At 41.8% G+C, this 15,672-nt stretch overlaps 1 protein-coding gene across 11 annotated transcripts in view; it reads right to left on the bottom strand.

The window, feature by feature from the left end:
* Positions 1 to 15,672, bottom strand: part of Scel (sciellin) — a 96,489-nt gene that overhangs the window by 59,947 nt on the left and 20,870 nt on the right. For 10 of the 11 annotated variants that reach the window (XM_087912294.1, XM_087912301.1, XM_087912297.1 and 7 more), the window contains exons 5-8: positions 13,646 to 13,714; positions 9,791 to 9,829; positions 8,150 to 8,227; positions 6,761 to 6,826 (exon numbers count right to left, since the gene is read on the bottom strand). In XM_087912294.1, coding sequence (XP_087768420.1) covers positions 6,761 to 6,826; positions 8,150 to 8,227; positions 9,791 to 9,829; positions 13,646 to 13,714 — 252 coding nt within the window. The remainder of the gene's footprint in view (positions 1 to 6,760; positions 6,827 to 8,149; positions 8,228 to 9,790; positions 9,830 to 13,645; positions 13,715 to 15,672) is intronic. The other variant, XM_087912298.1, reaches the window with a different exon arrangement.

Here is a 15,672-nt window from a genome sequence, read left to right as displayed (position 1 = left end):
GATCTGAATGTCTAACACCCTGTGCCAGCAGCCCTTTCCCCACAAGATGCCAGGTTCAGTGAAGGTACCTGACAAAGGAGGGCTACCCAGAACTCCCCACTGAATGCTCCATGCACACCGAAGCAGCCGTAACACTCACATGTGTGCGGATTTACACACACTCCACATTCTGCCATCAGAGTCTGATTCTTCCTCCTTTATCTCCCCGCCCACCTTGCCACTCCCTACCCTTACTCATTATTTGGCTGACACCTCTGACACTACGCCTTTCGAGTCCTCTATTGCCTTTCGTATCCTCTATTGCCTGCTTTTATGTGTCTCCAACTTTGTGCTCGTCAGATTCCCAAGGACCGCTTGTGTTGGCCACCATGTTTAGCAACCCCGTGGAAGCTTTTGAGCCTCCTGAAGTAAGGTTGGGTCTAACTCTTCTCTGCACCTCTGGTGCCTCTCCAGGCGCTTTCTTACACATAGGCAGAGATCACCACTTACATTTGCAAAGATGGAGGGAGTGGAAGAAACGGAGAGCAGTAGAGAAGTATTTAGTCAGTCACCAAAACAAACACACGGGACAAGGCCCAGCTAATGACAAAGACACAGACGGGGTAACACGCTGTGAGAAATGCATTGTTTCCTACACATCGGGAATTAGAATCAGTAGATGAATATATGGTTATTGATAAATTACTATGGCTGCATTTACTTAGTGCTGCAAAGGATTACAAGATGACCCCAGTTGTTTGGTGAATATACTGCAGTGGTTGTTTAAGGTAATGCACTATTAGTTGTCAAGTGATTATAATCAATAATTATCAATAATTTTATTGATAAAATTATTATCAATAATTTTTCTGAGTCCAGATTTTTTTTTAAAAATCCCTTGGTCAGCATTCCGCACTCATTCCTTTATTTGATATTTTCTCCACATGTAACTTAAAATGCGCCGTCCCTAAGTTAGGACCCCTTAGCCTCTTACCTGGGTGCTTCCCCGACCCCACCCCACTACCAAGCATCACCTCCACAGAAACATCCCTCCAGCGTCCCAGAATCTACTGCACAAAGCAAAGCGTAATGGCGGCATCTTCCGTCCCACTGTGCCAGCCCTGGGCCATCATTTCAGCTGACCTTACAGCACCGTGATTAAAATCACTTCAGGTCTGAAAGCCCTTCTTATGTAATCTCTCTCCTTTTCTCCCAGGATCCATTGCTCAGGTCCACAGATTCCCCATAAGACGCTGATACTCTTTGTTTGACCCCCATACTGGATCTTATGTTGCTACTAGACTGGTTATTTATTTCTGTAGCTACCATGAAGAACACAGCATAAAGTTGCTGTGGCCCCTCGGAGTTCTGTCACATGAATCCTCCCCCCCCCCCCCGCCCGCACTCCCAAATGACATCACCTGGACACATAAGCTCCCCTTTATGATTCTTCGCCTCCTAGGAGCTCCTCCCACTTTCCCCCTGTGGATATGCTCCATGGAGAGCCTCCTTTGGAGACTGCTCTGAACAGGCGTACCTGTTAAAGTACCGGCCACAAGAAGTTCAGTGTGCTACTGCCACCTAGTGACGATTTTTCCTTGGTCAGCACTAATCTGGCGCAGTGGGATGGGATAAGAGAGTAAGGCATGCAGGTCAATGAAACAAGTTGTCCTGTGGGTCGCACTAAACGTTTGTGTGATTATGACTTGAAAGAATAGTTTTGTTGTAAAAGGTAGCATTGAGCCCTCCTCCAAGAGTGAAAACAGAACGCCCCTCCAAGGGTCAATGGATCCTTGAAGCGCAATTAATAAAAACTCACAGAGAAATTGGGGGGGTTCAACCTGAAGGTCCGAAAAACAAAATAGCTCCACCTGAGTCTGAAAATGGCGATCCTGCCTCCAGGAATCTCAGAATGATACTGTGTCTGAGAGCTGTCTCCTCCCATTTTACACCTCTCTCTGAAGCTGGGATTAAATGCCTGCACCACTGGGATTAAAGGCAGGCATCACCTGGTTTCTATGACAACCAGTATGACCACTGGGGTTAAAGTTGTATGTTATTGCTTCCTGGTCAGTAAAGCCTGGCCAGTGTGGCTGTTTTACTTTTCTTTTCCTCGGGCAAGTTTTATTTATTAAAATACAATTCAAATGCCACTACAGATCCTCAACTGAATGTGAGGATGACCTCTTCTGGGGAGGACCTGTAGGAAATGCCAGTCAATGAGAAATGTCTGGCAAGGGTGTGACCAAAGAAGTCACAGAGATTTCTGATTCTTGATATGTGATTTGACCTGAGCTTCTTCCCTGGAGTACCACCAGTCCACAACTTCACATCTCTACTCAAACCTTACATGGGAAGCATTTTAATAATCTAAGAAAACTTTCTTACCTAATGGGGAACTAAGAGAACAGAATGGTGTAAATCAGAAATAACAACTGTGAAGGGAAATCAGATCCAAAGACAGCCTGAGTACTCCCGTGCCTCAGATATGGGAGAAGATAGAGTTCAAGACAGAAAGGCTGGAGATTCTGAGGGTCGCTAGAATGTGGAGACTAGATTTAGCAAGATAAAACAGATTAAGTAACTGAACCCAAACAACAAGGGGGATTCATCATGAATGGAAGACAAACAAGGGCCAGGAGCCCTGCTAAGGACCTAGCTCACTTTCCTAAGATAATGCAAAACCATTTTATCTGTTACTTGGGAAGATCAGATGATCTGATTCCTACTTTATTAAAATAAATATAACTTTGTCACCCATATAGAGGAGTGAAGAGTAGATATAAGAGTGAGGGTAAGGAGACATCCATTGTCATAATACAGGAGAGAAATGATTCAAGGGGATAGGAATACAAGAAGACATGTAGATTCAAAACGCATTTAGAAGGCAGGATGTCAGCCCTGCTTATGCAGTAAACACCTGTGGTTAAGTAGGAAAAGGTGGAAAAATACCCTCGACTTTTGTGATGGTCAACTTTAACTGTTAACACAAGCTACAAACACTGGAGAAGAAATCTCAATGAGGGATCTCCTACACTGAATTGATATGATAGTGTATCTGTGGGAAACTGTCTTAAGTTAATCAATGAAAGAAGACCCAGCCCAGTGTGGGCGGCACCATTCTCTAGGTAAGGGATCCTGAACTGTATAAAAGTGGAGAAATCAAGAGCTCAAGCAAGCTAGTAAGCACGTCTACATCCACTTCTCTCTGCTTGGTACTGTAGACGTGATAGAACTAGCCGAAGTTCCTGCACTGGCTTCTCCACCATGATGAAATATAACCTGGAGCTGGAGATGAAATAAATCTCCCTTCCCCTAAGTTGATTTTTCGCAGGGCATTTGATCATGGCAATGGAAAGAAACTGGAACGTATTTCAAGGTGTCAGAAGGCTGGAAAGTTTGGTGGTGTTGACTAAGGTAAAAGATCAGGCTTTGGTAAACGGCAAATATCATGAACATGCCGGAGTTGCCAATTATTTTGAGAGATTTAAGTGTCAAGGAAGCAAGTGACTATACAACCTGATAACCAGAAGAGAAGTCTGGAGCAACAAGTGGCTTTAGGTATCCTCACACTGACACCGCTAATTAAGGTCAGAACACGCCATCAGGAGAGAGAAGATGGCTTTGAGGTTTGGGAACATCAGAATGTAACGATTCGGTAAAGGATTGTGAAGAAGAAGACTCAAGGAGAATCGCTTAGAAGAAAATCTAGGAAAGGGTGTTGGGAGGCGTGGTATGACCAGGAAGTTGTGTGGTGTGAAGGGTAAGTCTTCGCAGGACCTGCTGGGTCATCAGGGAATTGTACCCAAGGCCATCAGGGACCTTAGGGAGAGCTGTTCCCAGGAGGTGAAGAACAGAACAGAAACCAGCAAAATGCAGATGGAAATCATTGGCAGGGTGAGAAAGAGAGAGAATGCTAGCTTGAAGGGATTTGAAGGATCTGCCCAGAAAATGTCAAAGATGATATTTTTAGGATGAAAGATTTGAATAAAGGGAAAAGAGTATAGCAAGGGCTTGATCCTGCGGCAGGAGAACAGACAGGAGAGTTGTACTAAGGAAAAAGTAAAGTTACAATTTGTATTCAAGTCTTCATAAAAATGAAAGGAAATTATCTGAGCTGATAGCATCAGATAAAACTTCAGAGACTATAAACCTGCTGACATGTTTTGATAATCCAAAACATTGTGTTGGTTATTTATATTTTAAAACATGTACAAGCCAGTAAGTATTACACAGATCATAAGAGCAACCTCGGAAATCAGTGGGAAGATGGAAATGGGTTTGTTTGGGCAAACTTTAGGTGCTGAATCCTGCTGTCAGGTATTAAATTTGTCTGTTTAATATTCAACCCAAACAGAGTGAAAAACCTTCAGATTTGTCAATTTTGCCCTCTACTTTGTTTGGCCATTCATGTCTGAACCCTTCATTTCAAGACCAATGTATATGAAACAAAAAATTATTATTTTTAGAATATTTTATTGTATTTCATATAGTCTTGGAAATTTTAGTTTGGAAATTATCGAAACTAAAGCAAAGTCATGAGCAACATCTACATTATTCAAATATCTAATTTATCACAATTTCTTTTCAAATGTGAGAATTGTTGATTTCTTTTCCTTAATAAAAGTAAAACCATACAAAATTAAATCTTTTACCCAAGTCTATTCTTGAGCCTTAAAATTTCCTTAAGGTTTCAAAAATTAAAATTGGTCTCTGTGTCATTCACATTTTCTTCCTCAAAAAAAATTTGCTTTATTGCGCATAATTTTGTTAAGTATAATTGGTTCTCAGGGGTTTGCATATGTTCAGAAAAGGAGTTCAGATTTAGCTATGGGGAACATTTAAGTTACAGGGCCGTGAAATACTCCGAACATACGAGGGGGTTTGTTCTGTTTTTATTGTTTGTTTGTTGTTTTGTTTTACTTTTTTGAGATATGTAAGCTTTTTATTTAGCTATTAACGTGATTTTGGCAGGGAGGGTTAGTTTGTTTTGTTTGAGATGGGATCTCATTATGTAGCCCTGGCTAGCCTAGAACTCTCCACATAGACCAGGCTGGCCTTAAACTCGTAGGGCTTCACCTTCCTCTGCCTCCCAAGTGCTGGGCTCAAAGACATTCACCTGGGCTAAATGTGATTTGAGACAAAACAAACTTTATTTTAAATGTCCTTGCAGACTGGTACACAATGGTTTAAAATATAGTTGACCTTGCCAGTCTTGCTTACTTAAATATGTATATAGTTTGAGATGTAGCTATAAGGGTTAGTACAGTTAGATTTACACACACAGAGTTACAGTCACAGGCATAAGCTTCCATGTGTAAAGATAGACATATAAAAATATGAAATCATGGCTTTCGTTAATCAAACAAACTGAGACCCTTTGTTCCAGATTGTGCTGCATTAACGCAAATCTTCAATTCAAACACAACTGGTTTTGACTTCTTTGCTAGCACGTTACCAGGAAGGGAATGATCGGCAGAGAGGTCTAGGAAAACAGGTTGGAGAGGGGTTGTCTCTTGGAATGGTGGTGTTGTCTGGAGATCTGTTTATGCATTGGATGGGGGTCGGAGATAAAAGAGCATTTCAAGGACAGACTGTACAGTGGAAGCAAACCTGGGCACTGAACAGAAAACAGTGGCAGGGCAGTAAGGGGGCAGGAGAAGAGGGGAGGGAGGAGAAAGGGGAGAGGATCCCCGTGCACCAGCCAGAGATAAAGAGAAATAAATTCGGCATTAGGCTCAAAAGGTGTTAAAGACCATAGTCCCCCAGTTTTATCTGTCTAGGACCTGTTTTCATTTGCTTTGGATCTTCTGACATCAGAGATCTGTTTTTGTAGCATTCTGTCTTTTTTGTCATTAATAATCACTTCTATTTTTTCAGTATTTATTACAAAGTCTGCCTATCAACGCTGGGACAGGTACATAAAGATGAGAAGCAGACACTCCAGTCCTACTCCATGTAAAAGCTCTTTGGACTCAAGTCTTCGCTACTCTGCCATTCACACCTCCCTCCCTGAAAGTTCAGAGAGAAGCCCTTCAGGTTAGGCAGTGTGTAAACAACCCATGAGAGAGGCATTGATTAACAAAACCTAACAACCTCCTCATTTCCTTCCTTCTAGGGTTGTGGATCTGAGCTAGATTTTTTTTTTTTTTTTACCTACAGAGCATTATTATTCATCTTCCATGTAAAACACAACCAGCAAGTTGCTGAATTGCTCAGGCTGATAGCCAGGACTGCCATCTCAAAACAAAGCATACCCACAATCTCAACAGGCTTTGCATGTGTGAGACCTTGACTCACGACCAACCCTTGCACAGTTTCACAAAGTTAAAGAATCACTTGTTCATTGTAATAATAATTTATATTAATACCAGAAGCAAGAAGAATGAATCAAAATTTTAAAAAAATAAGTTTGGAAATGCCTAGCAAATTCTTCGAATAAAATTACCATGTGTGGCCTTATCAAAGAAAAATATCCTGCTTATACCGTGCTCTTTCCCAGAGAGGCAATAAATTCCCACTGTGTATTCCACTACAATTGCAGCACTTTGTCATGGAAAACATTGAAAATCAATATGGGCGACTCCTCCGTTCTCACGGCCTGTCAGTTGGCTCACCAAGAACACTGAAAAGCCTAACCCTGCTCCCACTGGGCACTGTCTTCTTCAGAGTTCACAAAATTGTCATTAGCTTATTGGGAAACATCCCCAATTATATGCTGTCAAGGGCTAATGTATCCTTCCATCACAGCATAGCAATTACGCCTGACACCTTCCCTTACCTTCCGATCGCTCCTGGGCTTGGAGAGGCGCTGTGACCAGGAGGGGGTGGTGGGAACCAGGACTGTCTGTTAAGAAATGACACCAGTCATAATCATAGCATTTGAATGGGGGTGGGAGGGCAGTTGATAGCTAAAAAGGCAATGGGATAATTTTTACAGGAAGCCTTGGAAATAAAATGAACACTATTTCATAGAGGGAGTAATAAGAAAGGATCCTATACTTCAAGCTCTAATCCTGACCCCTGCCAAGTGAACCACGTTTTTCATTTTCTTTGACACTAAACCACTAAACAATGTGGGGAAAAAAAAAAAAACAGGAAAGAACAGCAACCATCAAATCTAGATGGTGGGTTTCTGTGTGTTCATGTTAGTCTTTCTCTTGCTTTACCTTCCCAATTAAGCCCATAATGGAAATAACAACTTTATTCTCTAACTAAAATATAATGTCTAAACTGTGAGATAGAACACTCTGACCAGGATGCTCAGACAGCAATGAGCTCCACAGCAATCCTACCCTCAGCCTCAGCAACTGTTAGAAAGAACACCTTACAGGGCAAGGCTACGATTTCATATAGCTAGAGCTGTAGCCAAGATCTCTGCCGAGAAGGCTAAGCTAAGAACAGCAAAATGAGAGGAATGGAAAAAGTAACATGGGCTGGGGAAGGTCTGGTGAGGCTAAGGAGGCCTGGAGCCCTGGCCAACATCCTGAAATAAAATCGCTTGATTTGCTTAAGACAAGAATCTCCAGTTGACATAGCTTCAACCTAGGCATAACTTTATGCTAAAAAAAAAATCCCATTGTGTGACACACTACATTTTCTTCTTCCATCCCTCCATTGTTGGATACCTAGATTGGTTTCCACAGTTCAGTTCTCGCGAGCAGTGCTGGAGTAAACACTGGGGTATTTGATTGTGTTTACTTCAGCTTTAACAAACTAATTTCTAAGTATTTTCACACAGCTACATATTGTCCATTGAGAAGACTTCTCCCTGCACCCTACTACCCTCTGTTTATTCACATAGATTTATTTTTAAGTTTTGAGTGACTTAAACACACACACACACACACATACACACACACACATATGTTATAAAAATAGAAATGAAATTGTCTCAAAGAACAAAGAAAACAGTCCCTGAAAAGAGCCTTCACTCTGCTTTAAAGTAGAATTAGTCTTCAGTCCAGAGCAAAGGAGGACACTATGGGGACGTGGTGATGTGTGGTTACTCACCAATCACCATCTCAAGCCAAGCTGCGTCCTAGAGTGCAGCTCTGCGGAAGGTTACTTGAAGTAGCAAAGGTCTTCACACCTAAGCTCACCACCAGCATCATCTAGAGGCCCTTGGAGCAGAGCTCAGTGAGAGACAGACACAGGGTGCCCAGCTTACCTCTTTTTCTTCACAGGGGTGGTCGCAGGTGTGGAAGCCGTGGTGGTGGGGTTTGCCTGAAAGGAGCTACCAGCTGGCCTGTTCAATGAGCAGAACAATCATTACCTTCCTCCAGCTTCCTCTCCCCTCCCCCCACCACCTTTGAAACATCTTATAACCTACTCATATGTCAGCCTACTGTCTATCTATAATAGAACATCTCACTTAAGGATCGAAAAGCGGGAAGGAAACAATCCTCCTCATTAGTTTACCTGTCCTGTACACTGGCAGGCTCTTACAGAGCTGGTTGAGCGATGAAGGCTGAGAAAGTCATTAATACTGGTATTAATTGTGTGAAGTTCAAGCTAACCAGTTGTGACATGCTACTGATCTGCGCTCTCTTAATCTTATTTTGTTGTGATTGACGGAATTATGCCATAATTTTTTGCATTAGAAATAGGATCTTAAGAAAAAATTGAGAAACACACATTAGTAATCTACATTTGCCATTTAGTCTCCATTTTGGCACATATTCGGCTCCTCAAAAAATGACAACGACCCAGGGTCTATTTTACACACAAAGATTGGGATCCAACATGAAAAATACTCTATCCATAAATGCAGTTTTTAAAGGTAATTATGTTAAAGTTCATCCAATTTGTGTTGCTTCTGAGTAGTATTAGTGTGTGCCAGGGAAAATGTCTTTCATGGCTTCGTGATTCACTGAGTTTGCTCTGAGGGATGAAGCATCGATGTGAGGGGCGTCAGGGAAGAAGGTGAGGTGCTGAATGAGAAGGAGTTGGTTGTCTAAGAAATGGGGAGAAACAGAGTTCTCTGTCTTACTTTGTTTGGTTATTATGTGTGTGGGTGTGTAGTGACATTTCACTTGTATTTTAATAAATAAAATTTACCTGAGGATCAGAAAGGTAAAACAGCCACACTGGCCAGACATATAGACCAGGCAGAAATGACACACACCTTTAATCCCAGTAGACACACTAGCTTGCCATGGAAACCAGGCGGTAGTGGTGCATGCCCTTAATCCCAGAACTAGAGAGGATTATAAAATGGGAGGAGACAGCTCTCAGTCACAGTCTCATTCTGAGGCAGGATCAGCATTTTGAGACTTAGGTAAGAGCCAGTGGCTGGCTGTTTTGGTTTTTTGGACCTTCAGCTTGAACCCCAATCTCTCGCTCTGAGATTTTATTAATCATGCATCAGGTGTTTGGCCTACATGCATTTCTGTGTGCCACTTGCCTGTGTGGTGCAAGAGGAGGCCAGATGACATTTGACCCCCTAGAACTGGAGGTACAGAGGGTTGTGAGCTGCCATGTGTGTGCTAGGAACCAAAACTGGATCCTCTGAAAGAACAACCAGGGCTCTTAACCATTGGGCCAGCCCTCCAGCCCTGAGTTCATTTTATAAGACAAAAGGCATCGATCTAAACTTGTGATTCTTTGAGAGTGGTGGGAGGTAAGCTTTTTCAGGTCTCATTCAGACAGACAGATGCTGTGAAGCCTGTTTTGCGTCTTCTCTGAGACTAACTCTGCCAGCACCACAGGGCCGTGTTGTAGTCCAGTGACACTTTGGCCTGAGGGTTGTAAGCCTTGATTGTTTTTAAATGCATACAAGGAGGCACATGTCAGTTAGGAGAATACTTACATCTTAGTTGTTTCTGGTGTCCTAAGTGTGGAGAGTGTTCTGGAAGAAGAAAGAAACAATGGCATAGTTTCAGCAACAGTGAAAACCTAGTTAATTCTTCCTTTATCTGTGCTTGTCCAAGAATTTAAAGTTATGAGGAAAAACTAGAGGCTACTGAAAAGAGAGAAAAAGCATCACTGCCTGAATGAATTTGGTGAGGTACGGTGTTTAAAATCCTGTGCTAAATCCCAAGATGCTCTTTTTCTTCTGAAAAGTCATTGTTAGCTAAGCCTTAAGATGCTAGATTTGATAATTTCAAATGTAAAATTTATAATTTTACCACCAGAACACCTTAATGGAGACAAAATGGGTGGAAGCTAAGGATCCACAACAGTGGAGCCTCTGGGTTTGTAAGCCAGGCAACATCTTATTCTCCTGTGAGCAAAATCCAAGGGTTTTACTTGAGAAAGGTAGTTCTAAAAATACAGAGGGTATCAACCATTTAACACTCTAGAATGCAGCAAATAGGAGATCCAAGCACCCACCCCTAACTGAAGAGGTATTAACATTTAACAGCTTCTACTAAATCAGTTTTCTTTAAGAGTGCTGCTCCTGCTGGGTTGACAATGCTCCAGCAGATGGCGCCACACCCATAAGCACGTGGGTAGCACAAATTTGACTTGGACTATACATAAAAACAATAAAGAGGTGAGGAGTGGGATGGCTAGAGAGATGGTTCAGCAGTTAAAAGCGCTGGTTGTTCTTCCAAAGGAGCTAGATTCAATTCCCAGGATCCACACGGCAACTCAAACCCTCTTCTGGCCTCCTCCAGCCCTAAGGCCTGCACCTGGTTTACAGATAAACATGCAGGCCAAACAACCACGATTATAAAATAAATAAACTTAAAAAAAAAGACATTGGGGGTCAGAGGTGGATCTAGGAGGAGTTAGAGGCCTACATGGTGGTGAATAAGATCAAAATAGATTGTATGACTCTGTGAAAGAAATTTTCAAAGAATTAATTATATATTTTTTTAATAGACAGAGGGTAAAATTTTGCAAAAAGGCATTAAGGATGGTTGTAAGTTGTTAGGTAAAAATAAGTAACACTTTCAAAGGATTCTATCTGAATTCTATTTCCCAAGGTAGTGAGTGCTGTCCCCTGTTGGTTAGCTGGTTATCCGAGCTCTGGGCCTTAACGGTTCCAGCATCCCCTCTTCTGCCTGACCCTCACACACAACACAGAAGTTTGTACCAGCATTTAGCTTGTCAAACTTCTTCCTGGTCTCTTACATGCCTCAACATTTTTATATTTAATCCTTTGGTTTTTTTTTGTAAAAAGAACTTCTCGTGTTACATTTTACAATACCTGAAAGGGAAAGAGGGCTGATGGGCTATCTCGACAGCACCTGAATTCTGGGTGTACGGCAACACGTACTGCTCACCTCCTGACTCACCGAGATCTTAACTCAGCTGCTGTGTGTCAATGGTAAAACTTCCTATGCTGGCAAAAGGCATCGATAAAACACAAGACTCTTTTGAAGTTCTGCGGCATAGATAATGCTTTGTCTTTGCCACACTCATTTCTTTTCCTTTGGAGCATACAGAAGTCACGTTTATCAACTTAAATGTCCTTAGGTTGGGACCCACTTGACTGAGTTTTAAAGACTGTGGACAGGAACATTGTGTCATTAGGTTGGGACCCACTTGACTGAGTTTTACAGACTGTGGACAGAAACAATGTGTCATTAGGTTGGGACGCACTTGATTGAGTTTTAAAGATTGTGGATAGAAACATTGTTACCACGTCCGGCCCCACTGTAAAACTTCCTGCATACCTTTTATGCTCTTTCTTCCTCTTCCACTACAACTTTGGTGCCCCTGGTTGAAGATGGCAGCATTAAAACAGGGGAAGAACTCAGCTGCCTGAGTCACTCCCTGGATACTAGGCTGTCATGAGTCAAGCAATGATCGATGTGTTAACCCGTTTAGATTTTGGTAGAAGGAAAGATGGACTAAAAACACCCTATCTTGACAATTGACAAATGAATCTACTTGGGTTAGGCCCTAGAAGAGAGCCTACTGTCATTATTTAGTTACAAAAACTTATTATTAGATTAACTCCTTTTCATTATATCTATACATTAATGCAACTGAGAAGCTTCTATTTTCAGAAGATGGTTACTGACACAGTGACTCACGACTGTAGTAGATGATGATTAACATAGAGACCCACAACTGGCCGACGTGCAGAGAATAAGTCACTGGAAAATATCCAACCCCAAATGTAATGTAATGTTGTGTGTGTATGTGTGTGTGTATGTGTGTGCACACACGCACACACCATAGTCCCTCCTTCCAAGGCTCAGGGATCTCATTGCAGAAGGAGCAGAAAGAGTGTAAGATACAGAAGCAGTTGATGGCTACAAACGAACAGTGTCTGGACCCAGCAGGGCAGGTGCACATATACACTGACAACAGTTGTGATAGTGTACACAGAAATTGTGCAAGCACATGCCAGACCAAATCCCAGCTTCTGAAGAAGAGAATTGGGCAGGAAGCCTCACACCTAGCCATGGAGCAATTCGCAATTGTTGGCTTCATGAAGACAGAGTTTTCTATAAAACCATATCCCCTGATAAGTTGACCATACTCTGGCGGAAGACCCCATATCATCACAAATTAGTCTTGGTGAAGAAAAAAGGGACATAAAGTTGAGTGGTTGTGGTGGTTTGATTGAGCACTATCTCCATTGGTTCATATGTTTGAATAATTGGTCCCCAGTTGGTGGACCTGTTTGGGAAGGATTAGGAGGTGTGGCCTTGTTAAAGGAGGCATGTCACCAGGGGTAGGATTTGAGATTTCAAAGCATGAACACCACTCCCAATGTGCTCTATGTTCTTCTGCCTCATGGTGGTGACCAAAATGTGAGCTCTCGGGTGTTCCTTCACCTGCCATCGTGGACTCTAAACCTCTGAAACCAGAAACTAATTAAATGCTTTCTTTTGTAAGTTGCCATGGTCACAAAGTTTCATCAAAGCCAAAAAAAAAAAAGTAACTAAGACAGTGGGTGTGGGATGGGGTGGATCTGGGTGTGGAGTGGGGGAGAAAATCATCAAAACAGGCTGTATCTAGTATTTATTTCAAAGAAACACTTTCTTTTCAAGACAGGCTTTCTCTGTATAGCTTTGGGGCCTGTACGGCAACTTTCTTTGTAGATCAGGCTGGCTCAAACTCACAGAGATTCGCCTGCCTCTGTCTCTCCAAGTACTGGGGTTAAAGGCATGCACCACCACTGCCTGGCCTCAAAGAAACATTTTTTAAAAAATAAGATCCAAGGAAAAGATTTATTTTCACGATAGAACACTAGGAGCGCCCTGACCTAGCCTATTAAAATGATTCTCCAAACTAACTTCAGGGTCTTTATTTTTCATGCCGCACATTATTTAAACTTCCTCAGCACAGTTCACGTTTCTAACAACAATGTGTATAATTACAAGTGATTTTTCAGAAGCTGCTGTCTCTCCACCATCGCAGTTGAAGAACCCAAAGCTGCAGAATAAAGACTGATGTCCCTCCATTTAAATTTAGCCAACAGATTCCAGGCAGGGTGTCTTGTACTCATACTCAATACTCATACTCAAATCACCATCTTCTCAATTAATCTACTGCTTCCTCTGGGGAAATCATATATCTAGCTAAGACTCTGTGAGGTGAGGAGACAATTTGGACTTCAGAGGCTTCTTCTTGAAAGAAAATGGCACCAGTGCAAAAAATGCCTCAGTAAATGCTCCAGCCCCTCCCTGCATGACAAGAATGGGACTTGAGGTTACACATAGTGGATCTGATGCACTGGCATGGTTCATAAGCACCTCACCTGTCCAGAGCGTCATCAGATCTGTACCGGCTAATTGTGGCTTTTGGCTCATCTCTCTCAGCCATTTTCCTATAGCAAACACAGTTATCAAGAGACAAAATTACAAAATTATCTCATAAAACCTATAATAAATTTGACAAAGTGTTGACCTGTTTAGCTAGGAGAGGTACATATTAACAAGGAAAGACAAAGTTGGCATGCACATCTTCCAAATGTTGACTTGGATAAGATAAATTAAGGCAAACTCAATTCCTACTGCTAATAAATGATACTTCACTGGTTCTGATGGTTTTTACACATTTTCATAAAACACTGTAATGTAACACACTCACACTGAGGTTAAGGATGTATGACACTTGTGCTAATAATGGTTAATAACTAGTGTATGCTCTTTCAGTGTTGCGGGTGTCTACAGAATAGGAATATCTTACCGTCATGTAAGCTTATTTTATCAGAGGCTGTGAGCCCTCTCAGAGGGCCTGCTCCTAAAATGCTTTATTTAACATTCAGCACCATGGACAGGCACAAAAGCAAAAGGCTTGTGACAGAGAAAGCAGAGGAAGAACAGAAAATTCACAGAGAAGTGGAAAGGCAAGAGTGAACGACGAAACAATAGATGTGAAAAGGGAAGAGTAATGATAGCAGTAATTGGGAGAGGAACAAGAAGAAAGAAAAACAAGAAAAATGGAGGAAGAGAAGAGAAAAAAAGAGAGGCAGCTTAACTTTGTATATCCAAAGGCAAAAGGTGATTTGTGTGATGAAAGAAGTTCAGGAAAATTCAAGGAAGTTATATGCTGAGGAAACTTATTTTAAACGTAAAAACTTCCTGATAAAGTGCAGGAAGACAAAGAGACAAGAACATTTACAGACCGCTGATGGAACAGCACAGTGAAGGAAAAAACGAAGGAAAGAAAATTCTGCTACATTTCCCAAGGTTTGAAGGCAACTTCTAAGTGAAGTCATGAAGCCATAAAAAGGCCCTCTTTGAGTTGTTTGTAGCAAAATGGCAGAGTGCTGTCTACTGGGTGAAAAGTTCTGGATTCTACTCTCAACGTCTCGAAATAAATATACAAATTCACAGAGCAAAAGCATAAATAATTTCACAACAACAGCAACAAGAATCAGCCCATCCACAAACACCATCACTTTAGATTTTGGTTGACTTTTTTCTCCCTAGCTCTTAACACAAAAGTAATGCTTTCGTAAGTCCCATGGCCCATGGAGAACAAACTCTGTGGGGAATTATAGCATTATTTGTTATTATTTATTTTCATTTTCTCCTCTTCCCCACCTTCAACTGGGATGCATAATCAGTGGACTCTGGGGCTGTCTTACATCTAGTTCTAAGTTCAGAGTCTGGCTCCAAGAATATTCTATAGATGATATTAACTGGATTGACATTAAATGATCTGTCCAAAGAACTGCACAGTAAGATTTTCTAGATTCAGATAATATGATGCTGTTATCTAAGATAGAGGGATGTGTTAGCTCAGTCTCTGCCCTGCCAGCTCTCTTCACACATTGTTACCTCTTCTGGAAACCCTCCCCTATATCTGGTACCAACTTGAAGAAGCCTCTCTTCAACGCTCCTCCTCATTCTTCAGGCAGTGGCGTCCAACAAAGATCACTTCCATGGTGGGATTTGGAATTATACAAGCCATACCAATATCTCCTTTTTCTCTGTTTCCACAACACTGTCACACATCCGTTCCATAGCTTCTACTTAACGGTAAACCACAGTATTATGGCTCATGGTCTTTTCCATGAATGTAAGAGCTTCATATTCTCTGAGGTTGCTTGTGCTTCTCTGTGCTCCCAGAATCCAGCAGATGCTCCAAGGTGGCTGTGTGACCACCACAGGAAGCACTTGAGGCTGGGTTGAGTAGCATCATTTGAGTCAGTACCAGGAGAATCTGCCATACCCCTTGAGGAGACTCATTCTGTGATATTAATTATTGGTCATCTCCAGATTCAGAGAGCTCTGATACTGATGATAAAAGCTTGGTGTACTACTTTAGCCAAAATGC

This window comes from Myodes glareolus, chromosome 12 (genome assembly GCF_982192425.1).
Source record: "Myodes glareolus chromosome 12, mMyoGla1.1, whole genome shotgun sequence".
Classification (NCBI taxonomy): domain Eukaryota; kingdom Metazoa; phylum Chordata; class Mammalia; order Rodentia; family Cricetidae; genus Myodes; species Myodes glareolus.
Note: the sequence above shows the minus strand (reverse complement) of the source record. Positions and strands in the feature narration are given on the sequence as shown.